Source organism: Notolepis coatsorum, assembly GCF_963971535.1.
Source record: "Notolepis coatsorum genome assembly, chromosome: 3".
NCBI classification, from domain to species: Eukaryota; Metazoa; Chordata; class Actinopteri; order Aulopiformes; family Paralepididae; genus Notolepis; species Notolepis coatsorum.
Window position 1 is genome coordinate 83,251,997 of NC_140167.1, and position 20,858 is coordinate 83,272,854.

Here is a 20,858-nt window from a genome sequence, read left to right on the forward strand (position 1 = left end):
GGTATAACAGACTGTTATCCTCTTCTCTCATTGGGTATAACAGACTGTTATCCTCTTCTCTCATTGGGTACAACAGACTGTTATCCTCTTCTCTCATTGGGTATAACAGACTGTTATCCTCTTCTCCCATTGGGTATAACAGACTGTTATCCTTTTCTCTCATTGGGTATAACAGACTGTTATCCTCTTCTCTCATTGGGTATAACAGACTGTTATCCTCTTCTCTCATTGGGTATAACAGACTGTTATCCTCTTCTCTCATTGGGTACAACAGACTGTTATCCTCTTCTCTCATTGGGTATAACAGACGGTTATCCTCTTCTCTCATTGGGTACAACAGACTGTTATCCTCTTCTCTCATTGGGTATAACAGACTGTTATCCTCTTCTCTCATTGGGTACAACAGACTGTATCCACCTATCGGTCAAGTTACCACTGACACACATACGGACGGGAGGAGTGATCCCAGGGTAAACACCTCTGACAGAATGGAACCCCCAACCTCACGGCTGCAGTATACCTTATTCTAGTCGTTATCAGACAGTACAGTTTATATAATAGAGGTCATTACCTCTGCAGGCAGCCTAGTCTTCCAGGTCAAAAGTCATTACCTCTGCAGATGGCCTAGTCTTACAGGTCAAAAGTCATTACCTCTGCAGACAGCCTAGTATTCCAGGTCAAAGGTCATTACCTCTGCAGACAGCCTAGTATTCCAGGTCAAAGGTCATTACCTCTGCAGGCAGCCTAGTTTTACAGGTCAAAGGTCATTACCTCTGCAGGCGGCCTAGTCTTACAGGTCAAAGGTCATTACCTCTGCAGACGGCCCAGGCCTCCTTGTCACACCTCTCTCCGCTGGCCCTCAGCTCAAACAGGTCAAAGGTCATTACCTTTGCAGACGGCCCAGGCCTCTTCGTCACACCTCTCTCCGCTGGTCCTCAGCTCAAACAGGTTGTACTCCTCCAGGCTCAGCAGTCCGGTCATTACCTCTGCAGGCGGCCTAGTCTTACAGGTCAAAGGTCATTACCTCTGCAGGCGGCCTAGTCTTACAGGTCAAAGGTCATTACCTCTGCAGGCAGCCTAGTCTTAAAGGGGAACTATTTTACTATTTCTTTCACTATTTGGGCACTTTTACACAATTCCTGTGAGTCTATGGAACACCTCTGTAATATATATTTTTTTTGTATTCATTGTTTTGTATTTCTAATCAAGTCCTCAAAAACAGCATTTTTCTACCTCAAGATCTCGAGCTGTTTTGAGCCTGGGCTCCTAAACCACTGTGTGGCCTGCGCCGTCTGCTGAACATTAACATGCAGCGGTGACTATATGACAGAAGAATGCGCCAATATGAGAATTTTGAGACATAGATCATATTAATATAAGTTCACATAGCTAGGAAACAATGCTAAACACTCAAAAAGGCCATTTATAAGATAGTTCCCCTTTAATATCGGTATTCAATTTTTCTTTCTTCTTTTTTTTACATTTATTTAACCTTTATTTACCCAGGCAAGCAAGTAAGAACAAATTATTATTTTATTTATTGTCAAAGTATGCATAATGTTGTGTTAATTACACAACAAGAGATATGTAATGTTAATTACCTGAAATTATTCCGTTTTTTGGGGGGGAAACCCTGCATATATCGGTATCGGTTGATATCGGTATCGGAAATTAAGAGTTGGACAATATCGGTATCGGTAAAAAAGCCAATATCGAGCATCCCTATTACCTCTGCAGACAGCCTAGTCTTCCAGGTCAAAGGTCATTACCTCTGCAGGCGGCCTAGTCTTCCAGGTCAAAGGTCATTACCTCTGCAGGCGGCCTAGTCTTCCAGGTCAAAGGTCATTACCTCTGCAGGCAGCCTAGTCTTCCAGGTCAAAGGTCATTACCTCTGCAGGCGGCCTAGTCTTCCAGGTCAAAGGTCATTACCTCTGCAGGCGGCCTAGTCTTCCAGGTCAAAGGTCATTACCTCTGCAGGCATCCTAGTCTTCCAGGTCAAAGGTCATTACCTCTGCAGACGGCCAAGGCCTCCTTGTCACACCTCTCTCCGCTGGCCCTCAGCTCAAACAGGTCAAAGGTCATTACCTCTGCAGACGGCCCAGGCCTCCTTGTCACACCTCTCTCCGCTGGCCCTCAGCTCAAACAGGTCAAAGGTCATTACCTTTGCAGACGGCCCAGGCCTCTTCGTCACACCTCTCTCCGCTGGTCCTCAGCTCAAACAGGTTGTACTCCTCCAGGCTCAGCAGTCCGTTCCCGTCCAGGTCTATCACCTCAAAGATGTCCGACAGCGCCTCCCTGTGGTGCAGGCACAGAAAGACACCAGACACTTGAATCACTTCAGAATCCAACTGAAAACACAATTATCTTACTTTAGGTCAAGCTTCCAGTTTTAATAATGTCATTAACTCATTCTGCGCCATACCCGAGTATAGTCGGGTTTCGCCGCCAGTGGTTGAGCGCCATACCAGAGTATACTCGGGTTTTGATCCTTTGATATTTTTCCTTTGATCCCCGTTCTATACACTCGGCCCGAGCTCCCTGGGCCTCCCTGGCTCATCTGCCTATGTTACAATTGCCATGACGATCGAATCCTGCCAGTTGGCAGTATCGCGTACCTTTTGAACTGGAATAGTTTGGTGTGGAGACACTTTTTATTATAATTTTTTTTTTTGCAAGGACTCCTCCCCCTCCCCCTCACACACACACACACACACACACTCACACTCACATGAATTCCCTGGTGAGATCCAGTTCTCCGGTGTCTGTCCTGTAGACCAGCTGAGCAGGTTTAGAGGCAGCAGACTTCCTGTTTCCTCTCCTCAGCCTGCAGCCGCTGGTGAAGGGCAGGAGCTGGTAGGAGCCGGCTGCCAGCTCTCCCTTCCAGACGCTCCTCTGAGGAGGAGGAGGAGGAGGAGGAGGAGGAGGAGGAGACCATTAACTCCATACTGTCCTACCTGCTCTCTCCTACCTGTCTGAACTCATCCATACTGTCCTACCAGCTCTCTCCTACCTGTCTGAACTCATCCATACTGTCCTACCTGCTCGCTCCTACCTGTCTGAACTCATCCATACTGTCCTACCTGCTCGCTCCTACCTGTCTGAACTCATCCATACTGTCCTACCTGCTCGCTCCTACCTGTCTGAACTCATCCATACTGTCCTACCTGCTCGCTCCTACCTGTCTGAACTCATCCATACTGTCCTACCTGCTCGCTCCTACCTGTCTGAACTCATCCATACTGTCCTACCTGCTCTCTCCTACCTGTCTGAACTCATCCATACTGTCCTACCTGCTCTCTCCTACCTGTCTGAACTCATCCATACTGTCCTACCTGCTCTCTCCTACCTGTCTGAACTCATCCATACTGTCCTACCTGCTCTCTCCTACCTGTCTGAACTCATCCATACTGTCCTACCTGTCTGAACTCATCCATACTGTCCTACCTGTCTGAACTCATCCATACTGTCCTACCTGTCTGAACTCATCCATACTGTCCTACCTGTCTGAACTCATCCATACTGTCCAACTCAAATGTATGTAAAAAAAAAAAACATTCGATTGTAAAAATGTATATTAGAATTGTGTGAATTGTGTTAAAAAAATAATTAAAAAAAACAACGCGCTGCATGACGGACAGGAGAGACATGACAGCTATATATATATTCATGGGATATCACTGTGCCCTTTACGTGCACCTTACACAAGCACTGGATAAAAGTACACGTTCACACTAATAAAACAAATTGTCTATCGGCTGAGCAGCCTGGCATTCGTGTGACATCATGTCCGGAATCAACCAAGAAATAGCTAATGGCTAATAGTTATTGTCGTTGCTGTTGCTTCAAATCCGTGCTGCTGGCAGAGAGTTCAGGTCCCAACCCCCCCCAAGCGTTTTGAGAGTTATAGCGTCAAGAATTTAAGCACCCTAACTTTTGTGTTTTTTTATAGCACTTTATTGTAAATCATCCCTCAGGGCAAAACGGCTTTGTTTAGTCACATTTCTAGGAATTGTATGCCTTAATTTGATTTAAACAAAACATGAAACAAGTATATATAGGCTACTGTAGGCTTACTAAACAGATATTGAATAATGAATTGACAGAAGCATCATACGGATCCCCAATGGTTTGATTACTATTTCACGTTTCATGTCAAGGAAAATATATTGTTTGATATTTATCACGCCTTTTTCGGAGGCGCTCTGCTGTGTATAAATGTCCGTTCTATATACCGTGAACTTTCATCTTTCTCCAAGAGACGGACCCTTCTGAGAGATTGAGATAATACATTATTCTATTTGTATTCTGGTGTCGGTATGTTGATATTTATTTTGTTTAAATAAATGACATATAGCCTACTAGTTATGTCTTCCGTTGTATTGGTTTGCCCTGTTGTGGACATAATGCGCAACAATAGATATTCGAATGGTTCAAACCTGTGTGTTTTTTTAGAAGGAATATTCTAATGTAATTTTTGGCCAATTTTGACAGCCCTAGTCCACATGTATGGATATTTAAAAAAAACTGAGTATTTTCTCTGCAATGAGGACCATGGAGAGCTCCCTGCAGCCTCCAGTCCAGGTCATTCAGGACCATGGAGAGCTCCCTGCAGCCTTTAGTCCAGGTCATTCAGGACCACGGAGAGCTCCCTGCAGCCTCCAGTCCAGGTCATTCAGGACCATGGAGAGCTCCCTGCAGCCTCCCGTCCAGGTCATTCAGGACCACGGAGAGCTCACTGCAGCCTCATTCAGGACCACGGAGAGCTCCCTGCAGCCTCCCGTCCAGGTCATTCAGGACCATGGAGAGCTCCCTGCAGCCTCCCGTCCAGGTCATTCAGGACCATGGAGAGCTCCCTGCCCTGCAGACTCCAGTCCAGGTCATTCAGGACCATGGAGAGCTCCCTGCCCTGCAGCCTCCAGTCCAGGTCATTCAGGACCATGGAGAGCTCCCTGCAGCCTCCCATCCAGGTCATTCAGGATTTTGAGGACAGAGATCTTCTAAAACACCATTGGTGTGGACAGGAATTTCCTTTGAAAATGTTTTTTTTTTTAAATAAATATCCGTGAAATGTGTGGACCTTAGCCTCAGATATTTGTATCAACCTTGACATGAACCAGAATGTAGCCCGTCTCACCTCCTTGTCTCGTGACTCAGTGAAACACACAAAGCTGGACTCCTCTTTGTTCTCTGCTGACGACACCACAAACAGAGCTGTGTCTACGTTCATCCACACCGAGGGTTTGTCTGAGGAACAAGAAGAGGACACAGGAACAAGAAGAGGACACAGGAACAAGAAAGAGGACACAGGAACAAGAAGAGGACACAGGAACAAGGAGAGGACACAGGAACAAGAAGAGGACACAGGAACAAGAAGAGGACACAGGAACAAGAAGAGGACACAGGAACAAGGAGAGGAGACAGGAACAAGGAGAGGACACAGGAACAAGAAGAGGACACAGGAACAAGAAGAGGACACAGGGACAAGAAGAGGACACAGGAACAAGAAGAGGACACAGGAACAAGAAGAGGACGCAGGAACAAGAAGAGGACACAGGAACAAGAAGAGGACACAGGAACAAGAAGAGGACACAGGAACAAGAAGAGGACACAGGAACAAGGAGAGGACACAGGAACAAGGAGAGGACACAGGAACAAGAAGAGGACACAGGAACAAGAAGAGGACACAGGAACAAGAAGAGGACACAGGAACAAGGAGAGGACACAGGAACAAGGAGAGGACACAGGAACAAGGAGAGGAGACAGGAACAAGAAGAGGACACACGAACAAGGAGAGGACACAGGAACAAGGAGAGGAGACAGGAACAAGAAGTGGACACAGGAACAAGGAGAGGACACAGGAACAAGAAGAGGACACAGGAACAAGGAGAGGAGACAGGAACAAGAAGTGGACACAGGAACAAGGAGAGGACACAGGAACATCAGTGGGTTTTGAGACTTAAAGGAACACGTAGAAATTGTGGGGAAATGCGCCTACTGTCTTCTCCAGAGTCAGAAGAAAGCTATCCGGCTGCAAGCTAGCCTAGCTTAGCTTAGCACAAATGAATGGAATCGGAGGAGTTTTTGGCCAACAGCTAGGCTAGCTGGTCCGTATCTGCTGATGGTCTGTATACTGAGGTAGATAGTAATGAGGTTTTCCTGGTCTCTGGCTGAGGTTTGGGGGTCTGTATAGTGAGGTAGATATAATGGGGTTTACCTGGTCTCTGGCTGAGGTTGAGGGGCTGTATAGTGAGGTGGATAGAGGCACTCTGTGGCAGGTGGAGGCGGTACTGCAGTGAGCTGATACTCCCATCATCCTCCAGGAAGAACGTACCCTTCATGTTGCTGTGGTGCCAGCCCTGGAGACAAAGACCAACAACACTGTATACTACACAGCCCTGGAGACAAAGACCAACAACACTGTATACTACACAGCCCTGGAGACAAAGACCAACAACACTGTATACTACACAGCCCTGGAGACAAAGACCAACAACACTGTATATTACACAGACCTGGAGACAGATACCAACACTGTATACTACACAGTCCTGGAGACAGAGACTAACACTGTATACTACACAGCCCTGGAGACAAAGACCAACAACACTGTATACTACACAGCCCTGGAGACAGAGACTAACACTGTATACTACACAGTCCTGGAGACAGATACTAACACTGTACACTACACAGTCCTGGAGACAGAGACTAACACTGTATATTACACAGCCCTGGAGACAGAGACTAACACTGTATACTACACAGTCCTGGAGACAGAGACTAACACTGTATATTACACAGTCCTGGAGACAGAGACTAACACTGTATATTACACAGTCCTGGAGACAGAGACTAACACTGTATACTACACAGACCTGGAGACAGAAACTAACACTGTATACTACACAGTCCTGGAGACAGAGACTAACACTGTATATTACACAGTCCTGGAGACAGAGACTAACACTGTATATTACACAGTCCTGGAGACAGAGACTAACACTGTATATTACACAGTCCTGGAGACAGAGACTAACACTGTATATTACACAGTCCTGGAGACAGAGACTAACACTGTATATTACACAGTCCTGGAGACAGAGACTAACACTGTATACTACACAGACCTGGAGACAGAAACTAACACTGTATACTACACAGTCCTGGAGACAGAGACTAACACTGTATATTACACAGTCCTGGAGACAGAGACTAACACTGTATACGACACAGCCCTGGAGACAGAGACTAACACTGTATATTACACAGTCCTGGAGACAGAGACTAACACTGTATATTACACAGTCCTGGAGACAGAGACTAACACTGTATACGACACAGCCCTGGAGACAGAGACTAACACTGTATATTACACAGCCCTGGAGACAGAGACTAACACTGTATATTACACAGTCCTGGAGACAGAGACTAACACTGTATATTACACAGCCCTGGAGACAGAGACTAACACTGTATATTACACAGTCCTGGAGACAGAGACTAACACTGTATATTACACAGTCCTGGAGACAGAGACTAACACTGTATACGACACAGCCCTGGAGACAGAGACTAACACTGTATACTACACAGCCCTGGAGACAGAGACTAACACTGTATACTACACAGTCCTGGAGACAGAGACCAACAACACTGTATACTACACAGTCCTGGAGACAGAGACTAACACTGTATACTACACAGTCCTGGAGACAGAGACTAACACTGTATACTACACAGTCCTGGAGACAGAGACCAACAACACTGTATACTACACAGTCCTGGAGACAGAGACTAACACTGTATACTACACAGTCCTGGAGATGGAGACCAACACTGTATATTACACAAGGTTTCAACACACAGTCTGTTGTATCATTGTTGGCTGGGGGTCATTTTGACTCTGGTTCCATAATTGTTTTTTACTGCAGGTTGTGACAATCGCAATAGAATATTTACCAATTCTATTTCTATGCTTTGTAACAATTCTTCTTTGGTTACATTATCATGATTAACATCACCAATTCTAAATAAATAGATTCGATGTGCTCCTACGTCCAAACCCCACTAGCGCCCGCTATGCTCGCGCACAGCCACAAGAGGGCAAAGGTGCCACACTGCATCTCGACCTAGAGGCTGAGAAAAATCACCCCCGGGTCATAATCTGAGATGGAACGGGAAGCGTGAAAAGGAGCAAAACAGACCCTAAATCAGTGGGTGAGACAAAGAAACTAAGTGCCACAAGGATGTCGGCACCGGGTGGAAAAATACATTCCCAGCAGGATTTATGTGAAGGTTGAGAGAAACATAAAGGATCAAACCACAACACTTCACATCCAATGAAGCAAAGGCCACTGCCCCTGTACTACACATAATAACGCGGCCGCTGCCTTCTACTACAGGTAATCACAACCTCACCCAGTGATTTGATCTTGTGTTAAAGGGGCATTCTGCCATTTTCCCCCTGAATCCTATGGTTCTGTAGTGAGGAGGACATGTGATAATCCTACCATTCTGTCATGAGCAGGACATGTGATAATCTTAAAGTTCTGTAGCAAGGAGGACATGTGATAATCTTAAGGTTCTGTAGCGAGGAGGACATGTGATAATCTTAAAGTTCTGTAGCGAGGAGGACATGTGATAATCTTAAGGTTCTGTAGCGAGGAGGACATGTGATAATTGTATGGTTCTGTAGCGAGGAGGACATGTGATAATCTTAAGGTTCTGTAGCGAGCAGGACATGTGATAATCTTAAGGTTCTGTAGCGAGGAGGACATGTGATAATCCCATTCTCTGCCGGAGTTTATATCCATCGCTGTACCCTCTCTGCCAGCTCTATTTGTCTATGGAGATGTTCACCTTCTTTGCAGGGCTATAACTTTTTAAATTGTATTGCTAAATTGACATTACTATGGCCCATTCAACATCAATTATCTATCGTTCAGGATGTAGGAACGTTTAACTTTTTCATTCACACATTCATACAAAAATACCGTTTAGAGTATAAATGTTTTTATCGTTTTCTGACACCGATGAACGTTAATCTGTTAATAACATTTTCATTCAATCAATCACCGTGCAGATTGATTCATTGAATGAAAACTTTATTAACAGATTGCAGAATGGGTACAATACAGTACGGCTCAATACACACTATTGTTAAGGGGATGCAGACCAGAGAAAGACTTTCGTCTTGTTTACATCAGGGTCCCCCATTTTCAATTCATAATGAATTTTAAGTAAGGGTGCAACTTGCTCCGTGCAATCCATTCTTTGTGGATCTAGTCCTAAGTCTAATACTAACACTAAGTCTAATACTAACACTAAGTATAATACTAACACTAAGTATAATACTAACACTACGTCTAATACTAACACTAAGTCTAACACTAACACTAAGTCTAACACTAACACTACGTCTAATACTAACACTACGTCTAATACTAACACTACGTCTAATACTAACACTAAGTCTAATACTAACACTACGTCTAATACTAACACTAAGTCTAATACTAACACTAAGTCTAACACTAACACTAAGTCTAATACTAACACTACGTCTAATACTAACCCTGACCATGTGTAGTCGTCCCAAACCACCCAACAACACACACACCCTCCATTAAATAACCACACACACACAAAATACACACACATATTATGCTTGCAAGCACGCACATAAACAACATAAACACCCCCGCCCTGCCCCCACATACAAGCACACACACACACACGCACACACGCACGCACACACACACACACACACACACACACACCCTCCACCTTGCATTAGCAGCCTCCAGGCAGGCGATATGGAGCCACTACAGCTGATCTCTGGACCACTGTATTAAAGGTATCAGAGGTTTACCTGCAGTGCTGTGGGCTCTGGACCTCACATTGAGAACCACTGTATTAAAGGTATCAGAGGTTCACCTGCAGTGCTGTGGGCTCTGGGACTCACATTGAGAACCACTGTATTAAAGGTATCAGAGGTTCACCTGCAGTGCTGTGTGCTCTGGACCTCACATTGAGAACCACTGTATTAAAGGTATCAGAGGTTCACCTGCAGTGCTGTGGGCTCTGGGCCTCACATTGAGAACCACTGTATTAAAGGTATCAGAGGTTCACCTGCAGTGCTGTGGGCTCTGGACCTCACATTGAGAACCACTGTATTAAAGATATCAGAGGTTTACCTGCAGTGCTGTGGGCTCTGGGACTCACATTGAGAACCACTGTATTAAAGGTATCAGAGGTTTACCTGCAGTGCTGTGGGCTCTGGACCTCACATTGAGAACCACTGTATTAAAGGTATCAGAGGTTTACCTGCTGTGCTGTGGGCTCTGGGCCTCACATTGAGAACCACTGTATTAAAGGTATCAGAGGTTTACCTGCAGTGCTGTGGGCTCTGGGCCTCGCATTGAGAACGATAGGTTATGTATATAACCTAGTTATATGAGTACTGGCTGAGCGTCCCGCTCTTAAAGCCTATCGAGATATAACTCATCTCCTGTACATATTGTACTCCATCACGAATAAAAAATACATACACCCACACCTGCCGGGACCCGCCTCTATGGAGGCGTAGCCTATAAGACAGTAGGCTTGGTCACCAATACACCCTTCCTCGCCAAAATCTCGTTCCCAGCAAAACCCCTCAAGGGGACTCAGGGCCGCTTAAGAGCGGGACGCTCAGCCAGTACTCATATAACTAGGTTATATACATAACCTATCGTTATATATCGTACTTGGCTTATCGCGTCCCGCTCTTAAAGCCTATCGAGATATGGGTTAGAGCGGACGCGAGCCCCGACAAATGTACCCCCTGAGGACCCGTAAGCCCACATCAAGGGGTTTGGGGAGTCCCGTCACCCCATCCTTCCTAATGAAGGGGGGGCGCAGTCAACTCCACCGGAGTGCGAGCAAGGAGGAACTAGAACCCCTTGAACACATCGCACAGGCGGAACCACGTGTGACTCAACACACTGTGGCCCATACCCACACACTCCTGCTACCCTACCAAAGGACGGGAAGCAGGAAAGGCCACAGACCCCAGAACCGCCTGGGAGACAGAACCCCCGGTCATGTCCATGAGGTAAAACCTTACAAAGGGGCCGGGGAGGACCATGAAGCTGCAGCACAGATGTCCTCCACCGAGGCCCCACCCAGGAGAGCGGCAGAGGCAGCCACCCCACGAGTGGAGTGCGCCCTGACGCCCCCAGGGGGATCCTGCCCAGCCAACGTGTAGCAGAGGGCAATGCCCTCACACAACCAATGAGACAGGCGCTGTTTCGACAGTGCCCTACCGGCACGAGAACCACCGTGACAGACAAAAAGCTGGTCGGTAACCCTGAAAGCCTCAGTATGGCTGAGGTAAATCCCCAAAGCACGGACCGGACATGACAGGTGAAGGCCCGCATCTAACTCACTAGTGTGAGGAGGAGGACGAAACGCCTGAACCACAATATCCCGGGAGCGGAAGGAGCTCCGGATATTCATAGGCATGAAAGCAGGATTAGGTCGCAGAGTGGCATTGCAATCGGCACGAAAAGACAGGCACTCTGGACGTACCGAAAGAGCACAGAGCTCACACACGCGTTTAGCGGAGGTGACAGCCAGCAGGAACACGGTCTTGAAAGACAGCAGTCCCAACGGCGCTTGCTCGAGCGGCTCAAACGAGGCCAAGGACAACCGACCGAGGACCAATTGAAGATCCGAAGTTGGAGCCAAAGAGCGTTGCACCGGCTTAACGCGTCGAGCGCCAAGCAGGAAACGCTTCACAAGAGGGTGGCTGAACAAGACAGTCCCCTCAAAACCCACATGATAGGAAGATATAGCCGCCGCATATACCCTCACCGTCAAAGCCGACAGTCTATCAAGGAGAGACTGGAGATAACTCAGGACAGCATCCAGGGGGCAGGAGACTGGGTCCCAGCCCCCCGCCTTACACCACTCTTGGAACATACGCCATCTGCCCGCATAAAGCGCGACAGTGGAGGGAGCATGTGCATTCCGGATGGTATCAACCACAGAAGGGTCCATCCTCTCCAGACTCACACTCCCACCAGCCACACCAACAGGCGTTGGCCCAACACCGGGTACTGGAACAGTGACCCGTTGTGCTGTGAGAGGGCCGTTGCCGACCAAGGAATACCCCAGGGAGGAGCGACCGGAAGCTGGATCAAGACCGGGAACCACACTGCCGTGCCCCGGTCCGGTGCGACCAGGATCACCGTCCTGCGCTCCCTCCGTATCCGCTCCTACAGCTGATCCAACAGCTGTACAGGAGGAAAGGCGTACAGAAGACCGGGCGGCCATGGAAAGGTCGAGAAGGCATCCACCCCCAAGGGGGGACGATCTGCTCGACTGACCGAGAACCACAAGGGGCACTTGTGAGAATGTCGGCACGCAAACAGATCTACCGAGGCCTCCCCGAACCGATCCCAGATCTGTCTGACTATGTCGTGGCGGAGTTCCCACTCGTCCCACCCTGCCTGTTGATATACGCCGCTGCCGTCACACTGTCTGTCCTGACCAAAACGTGCTCGCCTACCACCAGGTGGTCGAACCGTTTGAGGACCAGGAGGACCGCCTTCAATTCCAACACATTGATGTGCGGGGCAGATAGGCCAGCATGAACCGCCGTCCAGCTGCCCCCCACTGCGTTGGTCCGATACGTCCCTCCCCAACCCGTGAGAGAGGCGTCGGTGAAGACCGTGACGTGTGAGCGCCTGCTGCCCATGAGGACCCCAATGGTGAGGGTACCCAGCCTCCTCCAATGGGCGAGATCTCCCTATATCGACAAAGGAACCGTCAACCGTTTCCGTTTGTCCCTCACCGGATCTATTCTCATAGAGAAAAACCACCTCTGTATCCTCCACATGAAGAGGAGGCCAAGAGGAACCACCGTGTGAGCAGACGCCATCATACCGAGCAGACGCATCACTTGCAGCGCCGTGACCGTCCCTCCCAGACGGAAACCCCCGAGTGCGCGAAGGATAGACACCCGGTGCTGCTCCGAGAGGGTTACAATCATGGGCCTCGACCTCAACGTCAAGCCCAAGTACTCCACCTGTTGACTGGGAAGAGGCGTACTCTTCTTCCAATTCACAGCCAAACCCAGCCTGGTGAGGAATTCCACCACCAGCCTGGTATGAGACCTGGCAACCTCCTCCGAACGACTGAGGAGTAGAATGTCGTCGAGATAGAACCCGTATCCCCCGACGACGTAGAGGCTCCAGTGCAGTCGCCACGCACTTGGTGAATGTGCGGGGAGCCAGAGAATAGCCGAACGGCATCCTCTGGTACTCGTACGCTACGCCCTGAAACAGGAACCGTAGGAACTTCCTGTGAGGAGGGAAAATCGGGATGTGAAAATACGCATCCTTCAGGTCTATGGAGGTGAACCAGTCTCCCCTTCTGACAGCAAGCAGAAGGAGTTTGACGGTCAACATCCTGAATGGTCTCGCTACAATCATACGATTGAACGCGGACAGATCCAGTATAGGTCTGACCCCCCCTGTTTTCTTGGGTACCAGAAAATAACGGGAGTAGACGCCTGACATCGTGTCCTCTCTCGGAACCACGACGACGGCCTGCTTCGCCAACAGAGATTGGATCTCGTCGGCCAGGGCTGTCACTGCATCTGACCCTGACAATAGGGTCGGCACCAAACCTGAGAACGGAGGATGGGGTTGTGCGAACTGCAAAACAAGCCCCCCCCTCAACGTTCTCTCTATCCACCCCTCCAAACGGCATTCTTGTCGCCATATGTGAAAATAATCCCACAGCGCACCCGCCATCAACTGACGCTGGGCCGCAAGGAACAGTAGATAGTTGGCCCGGTCCCTCCCGCTGACGCTTGATACGGGAGAAGCTGTCATCAAACTGGTTGACACACACACCCCCCTTGAACACCCCTCTAGCACACGCTGAGGAGTCGTTCCGCAGCTAGACACGCAAGGCATGAGGACCCCATGGGCTCCTACACACGCCGAAGCCCTGCAGTGATATTGCTACCACCCAAATCACGCTCGCCTCTGCTTCGCAGACCACTGCCGCTGTGACGAGAGTGGGAGGCATCAGCGTGATACCCCGCCTGGCGAAGGCGAGGCCGGGGTAACCCTTGCTGTGCGTTTAACAGAAGAGGCCTCGAGTCCCCCTGCTGACCACTGTAGCTAGTGGCAGCTGTAACACCAGGCTCATCCATCACACAACGTGTGGTGCAGGAGCCACGCGACAGTACAACATTCTCACGGACAGACCCAGGCTCAGCCATCAACTGGGTGTCAGCCCCTGTCCCCATGAGAAGTGAAGAATGGGGCCGCATGCGCTTCAAAGAAGGTTCGCGGCCCGCAGCCAAAGGAGAACGATCAGAGCCCCGCTTCCATGGGTAACAGAGAGAGGATTGAACGGGGAGCGGGCTGCTCGCGGCAAAGTGACGACGGCTTGTCTTATCCAAACCGAATTCACCCAAAATGGCCGATCCCTCGGCCGCCAAGGCTGTCGGCCTTGTGGAACCCCGTTGACTCTCCGCCCAGGGTACCACTGGCGGGGGAAACATGGCCGCCTGTCGAGGATCTCGCCACAGTCGTTGACGAGACCGTGCTCCCACCTCTGGCTGCACAGCGTGAGGTGGTGTAGGACCCAGATCAACAACCGCCTGCGCCTCCACAGAATGACCAAACAGCCATTCCGTGGAAAAAGGAGTCGTGAGGAGAGAAAACCTATCCTCTTCCCCAAGAGGAGAGTGCTCCAACCAAACATGCCTAACAACAAACGTTGAAAGCATCCTAATCCTCCCCGCAGTTATAGCTTGCGACTGAGTCAAGATCTCTATAACACCACAAACATGCAACATGTTTACAATGTCGGCTGGACCCATAGCCCTACTACCCGACGCCAATGTGGATAGGAAACTAGCCAGCTGAGCCAAAACACTGGCCGCCGCTACAAACCATCCTGCAGCAGTATACCACTCATCCGTCCATACTGCCACCCTCCGAGCCGATGCGCTCTCAAGCATCGGCCGGGTGGGACATCGTTCATCCCCGCCGGGGCACAGGAACAAAGCTACCTGGCTACGTAGCCACGGTACACCCGGCCTGCACCCAGTTGTTAGCCCGTTTACCCGTAAAAAAGGTAAATAGGACTCAGCGAAACCCCCCACATTAGCAACCGACTGACCTTCATCAATGAAGCGGGCAAGAGGAGGGAAAAGCGGAATTGTCCCGCGGCGGGGATCATTAGAACAACAACCCATTTCAGCGTCAACATTAGCATTAGCAGTAGTAGCATTAGTAGCATTAGCGTTAGCAGCGTGCTCCAGGATCGCCAGGAAAACGTCCACTGCAGTGGAACGTTCACCAAGCCACCCCGGCCCTGGCGCCGAAACATACTCCACAGCATTACCAATACCAACATTGATGCCTAATGACACAGGGCTCACCGTTGTACAAGTCGGCTCGATAGCCAAACCTTGTACGCCGCCCCTTGATCTGCTGCCGTCAGATGAGGAAACATGAACGCAGGCCCGTCGTGTCGCTGAAACATGCCTCGAAGATGCCAGGGGTAAGCAAACCTCTGGTAAGCTTTCAACATTACGCAATTTCTCTAATCTTTTCATAACACTAGTTACATAAGGTGCATTGCATCCGTTATGGTGGGAACGAAAATAGAGGAAGAGTGTATTGGTGACCAAGCCTGCTGTCTTATAGGCTACGCCTCCATAGAGGCGGGTCCCGGCAGGTGTGGGTGTATGTATTTTTTATTCGTGATGGAGTACAATATGTACAGGAGATGAGGTATATCTCGATAGGCTTTAAGAGCGGGACGCGATAAGCCAAGTACGATATATAACCACTGTATTAAAGGTATCAGAGGTTCACCTGCAGTGCTGTGGGCTCTGGGCCTCACATTGAGAACCACTGTATTAAAGGTATCAGAGGTTTACCTGCTGTGGGCTCTGGACCTCACATTGAGAACCACTGTATTAAAGGTATCAGGGGTTTACCTGCAGTGCTGTGGGCTCTGGGACTCGGCTGGGCTTGGTGCTGCTGGTTGTCATGGTGATGGAGCTGGACAGAGACGACCTCCTGCTGCGAGCTGAAGATGACCTGGAGGACGACCTGCTATCTGAGAGACACATTTGATGACACACACACACACACACACACACACACACACACACACACACACACACACACACACACACACACACACACACACACACACACACACACACACACACACACACACACACACACACACACACACATAAAATACACATCAACATAACACAACACACACATAAATAATGAAAAACATATACACAAAACAACACAAAAAAACACACAATTGCACTAGCATGAAAGTGCATGAAACTATTTTTATTTTATCTAAATATAAAATAGGACAGACAGACAGACAGACAGACAGACAGACAGACAGACAGACAGACAGACACAGATGAAAATGATAAAAACAGAGTTCTTGAGATTCACAACATAGTCGTCTCAGTTCAGTCTTCAGTTTCTCAAGATCAACCCTGTTAATTAATTACGGAGGCATTCCAAATTACAAAAGGCACAATCGCAGCCCCTCCAATCCATTATCTCACACAACTGTCTGTATCCTCTTCCCCTGAAACACTAATTGAAACCAGAGAATATCAATTCAATAATGAGGGGGCCTGATTGTTTCCCAGACCAGGACAAGAGAGATGCTAAATAATGCGATACACCACATTACCATACCATCGATGATAGTGGTCTAATCTAAAGGCTAACTGTTTTGCAAATGTGGACAAAGACAAGACGAGGCCTTGCAAAGAGCCTTCAGTGAGACGATACTGTGATTTGACCACTGTTTGTCCCACACCCATAGATACTGTGTTTTACCACTGTTTGTCCTACACTCATAGATACTGTGTTTTACCACTGTTTGTCCTACACTCATAGATACTGTGTTTTGCCACTGTTTGTCCCACACCCATAGATACTGTGTTTTATCATTCATACATACTGTGTTTTATCACTGTTTGTCCTACATTCATACATACTGTGTTTTATCACTGTTTGTCCTACATTCATACTGTGTTTTATCACTGTTTGTCCTACATTCATAATATACTGTGTTTTATCATTCATACATACTGTGTTTTATCACTGTTTGTCCTACATTCATATATACTGTGTTTTATCATTCATACATACTGTGTTTTATCACTGTTTGTCCCACACCCATTGTTGTGAAGGGCCAGATTAAACCGAATATATATATTTATTTATATATATATATTTAATTGTATTTGTATATTCTCTAATATTCCCTGATATCCCTTGTATATTCCTTGTACAATATGCATTGAATATCCATTCTAGCCTACTGAACATCCCATAATAGTCTCCATTCTACTATTGGTCGAGACCTTGGTGCCAGGCTGCCATACCCCTCAGACCCAGTTCAAACGTACCGCTCCACATGTACGAACAAGTCCTAGTTCCGCGTAGGAATCTGGCTACCGCACCACTAATGGGACTATTTGTTCATAGTGCGTATATATACTGCGCTACTAAAGTAGGACTTTCTTTTCAGTCCAGTTTCTTACCCTCCAATAGAGTCACAGACGTAAAGCCTCCCCGCGACGCCACGTGTGGGAGTAAGGCCAAGTTCGCCTACCATCGGTATTGAGACATTGTGTATATTAATATTTGAATAGTCATATTTGGCACTATATCGTCGAGTTGGACGTAGTCTATTAAGCTAATAATAGTCTGTTAATATATAGTGCTTCGTGCGGTGAGAATACTACCGTAGTCAGTACCCCATCGTTTCGGGCAGAGAACTGGCTGCTTACCCAGGGTGGTTGACCCCATGTGAAGCTGCACCCGAGGAGCCCCAGAGCCGACGAGCGAGTGGACCTGTATACCGGATTATTCTACCGACGACAGCCCGCCTTCCCAGGCACGGATTATGCTTTGTATACTTTGATTATTCCATGGATAAAGACCCCCGACACTGCCGTGTGTTGGAACCCCCCCCCCTGGAGAGGACGCAAGGTGAGGAGACGCTCTGCAAGACGAGGTCGCTTCACGTCTCTCCCCCGTGGACCGGAGAGAGCCGGCCCACAAAGAGTCCACCTGCTTTCATCTGTGGTCCAAGGATCGCCGGCGCATTGAACGGCACTACAGTGGGTTCACCTGGGATACCCTTGGCCGGACGAGGCAGCCGGATTCTACCCCCCCCCCCCCTCCTACTCCTGTCGGCTTACAAGCGACCGGATTAACCCCCTCTAGTGTATCTAGTATATAATCATTAAAGTATCATTGCTGTTATTCCTTAACTATTCCAGGTCGTATATTTACCACCTGCGCCTTCAGAGATTGGACATTCTCTATTGATATACAGACGAATACTCTTTGCCATAAAAGTGCATACTATTTCAATTCATAAATGTAATTAAGTGATTAAGTGCTTGTTCTACACACCATCGCTGTGTAGAAATAAAGACCTGTTTCGACTTCGTACATTTGTGTTGGATCCGTTTCATCTACGTGAGAGTGTTTATGATAATATATTTATGCCGTGTACTGGGTGGCCGAATATTAAGTACAAAGGTAGTGGTAGTAAGTATCATATCTAGTAATACAGTCAGGGAATTGTACCCCTCAGTTACAATTGGTCCTTCGAGCCGGATGGTAATCAGTGTAATATTAATATAGTGTTATTAATATTGAAATGGCCTATGATGAACACTCCACGAAACGATCCTCCTAACCAACGCCCGCAGCGCGAACGACGGCTCCCTCAGTACTTAGAGGCTTACGCTGTCAGTCAACAACCTAGTCTTCTACTAACAGTAAACGCGGTAATACTAGAAAGTAAAAGTATGTCTAACCCCAACGCCCAGACTACCCCGACCATAGAGGCCCCTACGGGCTCTAATGTAACTGACCAAGTTCACGGTGGGGACCAGTGGGAACCAGACATGACTTCACACCCCGCCAGTACTGAAGAAGTAGTCCCCGATGAGTCCCGGGAGGAATACAACGCTACCGAGAGAGAACTCGGCACGGAAGAAGACGGGGAGAGCACCGTGGAGATAGAGCTCCAAGGCTCCGCAAGGAGTACCCCGAGGGAAGGCTCCCCTATACAACCGCCTTCTCCCAGCGAGGCAGAGAGGACCCTACAGCAGGCCTTCCTCATCAGCCTGAACGCCGCTGCTGAACGCGACCGACTGCAGATCCAGCAGCGAAGCGAACACGAGCAGATACGTCTAGAAATAAGACGCATTCAGATGGAAGAGAATGTGGCCCGAGAACGAGCCGGTGCTCAACGGGACGCAGCGTGCGACAGACAGCAGTCGCAACTAATAGAACAGCTGATCAGACGGACAACACCCTCTCCCTCCGCCAGAGGCTCCAGGAACTCGTCTAGACACACCTCCAGGGCGGCATCCCCTAGCCGAGTAAACAACCCTGAACTTGACCAACAGACGAGGTCTATAACCCCCACAGACCACCTCCCCCCACCGGTCCAAGCGAGACCTAGCAACCGGGAAGGAGCAGCATATCCTGTGGAGAGGCTAAACCAGAGACTACAAGCACTGGATGACCTAACTGAAGACGAAGAGGAAGAGGAGGAGAACCACGCCCGAAGACAGCACAGTACTCTACCGGACCAGGAGGTCCGGTACAGCCCAGGCTATACTCCCGCGGAGCTGCGCTACAGACCCCCGACTCTATACACGGGTGAGCACGACGCACGACCCGCACCGAGGAACAGCACCTGGACAAGCGGGCCATGGTACACTGCCGGTACCAGCCCATACCAAGGAGCGGGAGGAGACTCGCCTAGGAGGCCTCTCCCCCAACGCTCGCCGATGTATCCACAGTCAGCGTCATACATTGGCACGCCTATGGTACCCGACTTCACCCAAGAGAACCGGGCCCAGTATACAGAACTCTGCATGTGTCTGGAGACCATGTTGGTGGATGTATTGGATGAACGCCACAAATACGCCATCCTACTGAAGCACTTAAAGGTACCCCGCGCACATAATATAGCGCTCGCCTACGCGACTTCCACCACCCCATACACAGCAGCGCTGGTAGCATTGGACCAGAGGTATGGGCGCATATGGGATTACGTGATCCAGGAGATCCGACACATCGACCGCTTACCCCCAGCAATAGACAATCGAGCACTGGACGACCTGTCCATCAGAGTGCAGTCCCTGGTAGGGATGTTGGGAGCGCAAAGAGAGAAGGGGAGGCATGAACTTTACGCCAACTCAAATGTGGAAAGGATCCTGGAGAAGCTGCCGCCCGCTCGTCAGGAGCGCTTTAGGCGGCAGAGGGACCACAGAGACCCGAATGGCCCCGAACCGAACCTCCTCGATCTAGCAGACTTCCTGGCGAGAGAAGTCAGCAGCCTACGGCTAGATACATTCGGACGGAGCACCCCTGGCTCCAGAGAAGGAACCAGACGACTAAATGATGGAAGAAGATCGGTGACTGTGATGCACCAATCGGAGTCAGTACCGAGCAGCAGGAGCCACAGTACCCCCTCCAGAACGGAGAAGTGGAAGATAGTGTGCCCCTACTGTGAGAAAGAACACTGGCTAGCGCAATGTGACTCCTTCCCCAAGCTGAACGCGGAGGAAGCAGGTCAATGGATAAAGTCCAACAAGCGCTGTTTTCGCTGTGCGCGCTCACACATGGCAGCCGAATGCCGCTTAAAGAAAAGGTGCACCAAGTGCGATGGAGCCCATCTGGACATACTTCACGACAGTAACAGACGGCGCCCTTCACCTGCACCATCCAGCCGCAAAGCGAGCGTCATGTACATCGATCCCG

At 49.0% G+C, this 20,858-nt stretch overlaps 1 protein-coding gene across 1 annotated transcript in view; it reads right to left on the bottom strand.

Moving 5' to 3' along the window:
- efcab7 (EF-hand calcium binding domain 7) overlaps window positions 1-20,858 on the bottom strand; it is a 74,145-nt gene that overhangs the window by 6,569 nt on the left and 46,718 nt on the right. The window contains exons 6-10 of the mRNA XM_084310389.1: window positions 16,013-16,134; window positions 6,215-6,356; window positions 5,135-5,244; window positions 2,729-2,892; window positions 2,162-2,295 (exon numbers count right to left, since the gene is read on the bottom strand). Of these exons, the coding sequence (XP_084166515.1) occupies window positions 2,162-2,295; window positions 2,729-2,892; window positions 5,135-5,244; window positions 6,215-6,356; window positions 16,013-16,134 (672 nt within the window). The remainder of the gene's footprint in view (window positions 1-2,161; window positions 2,296-2,728; window positions 2,893-5,134; window positions 5,245-6,214; window positions 6,357-16,012; window positions 16,135-20,858) is intronic.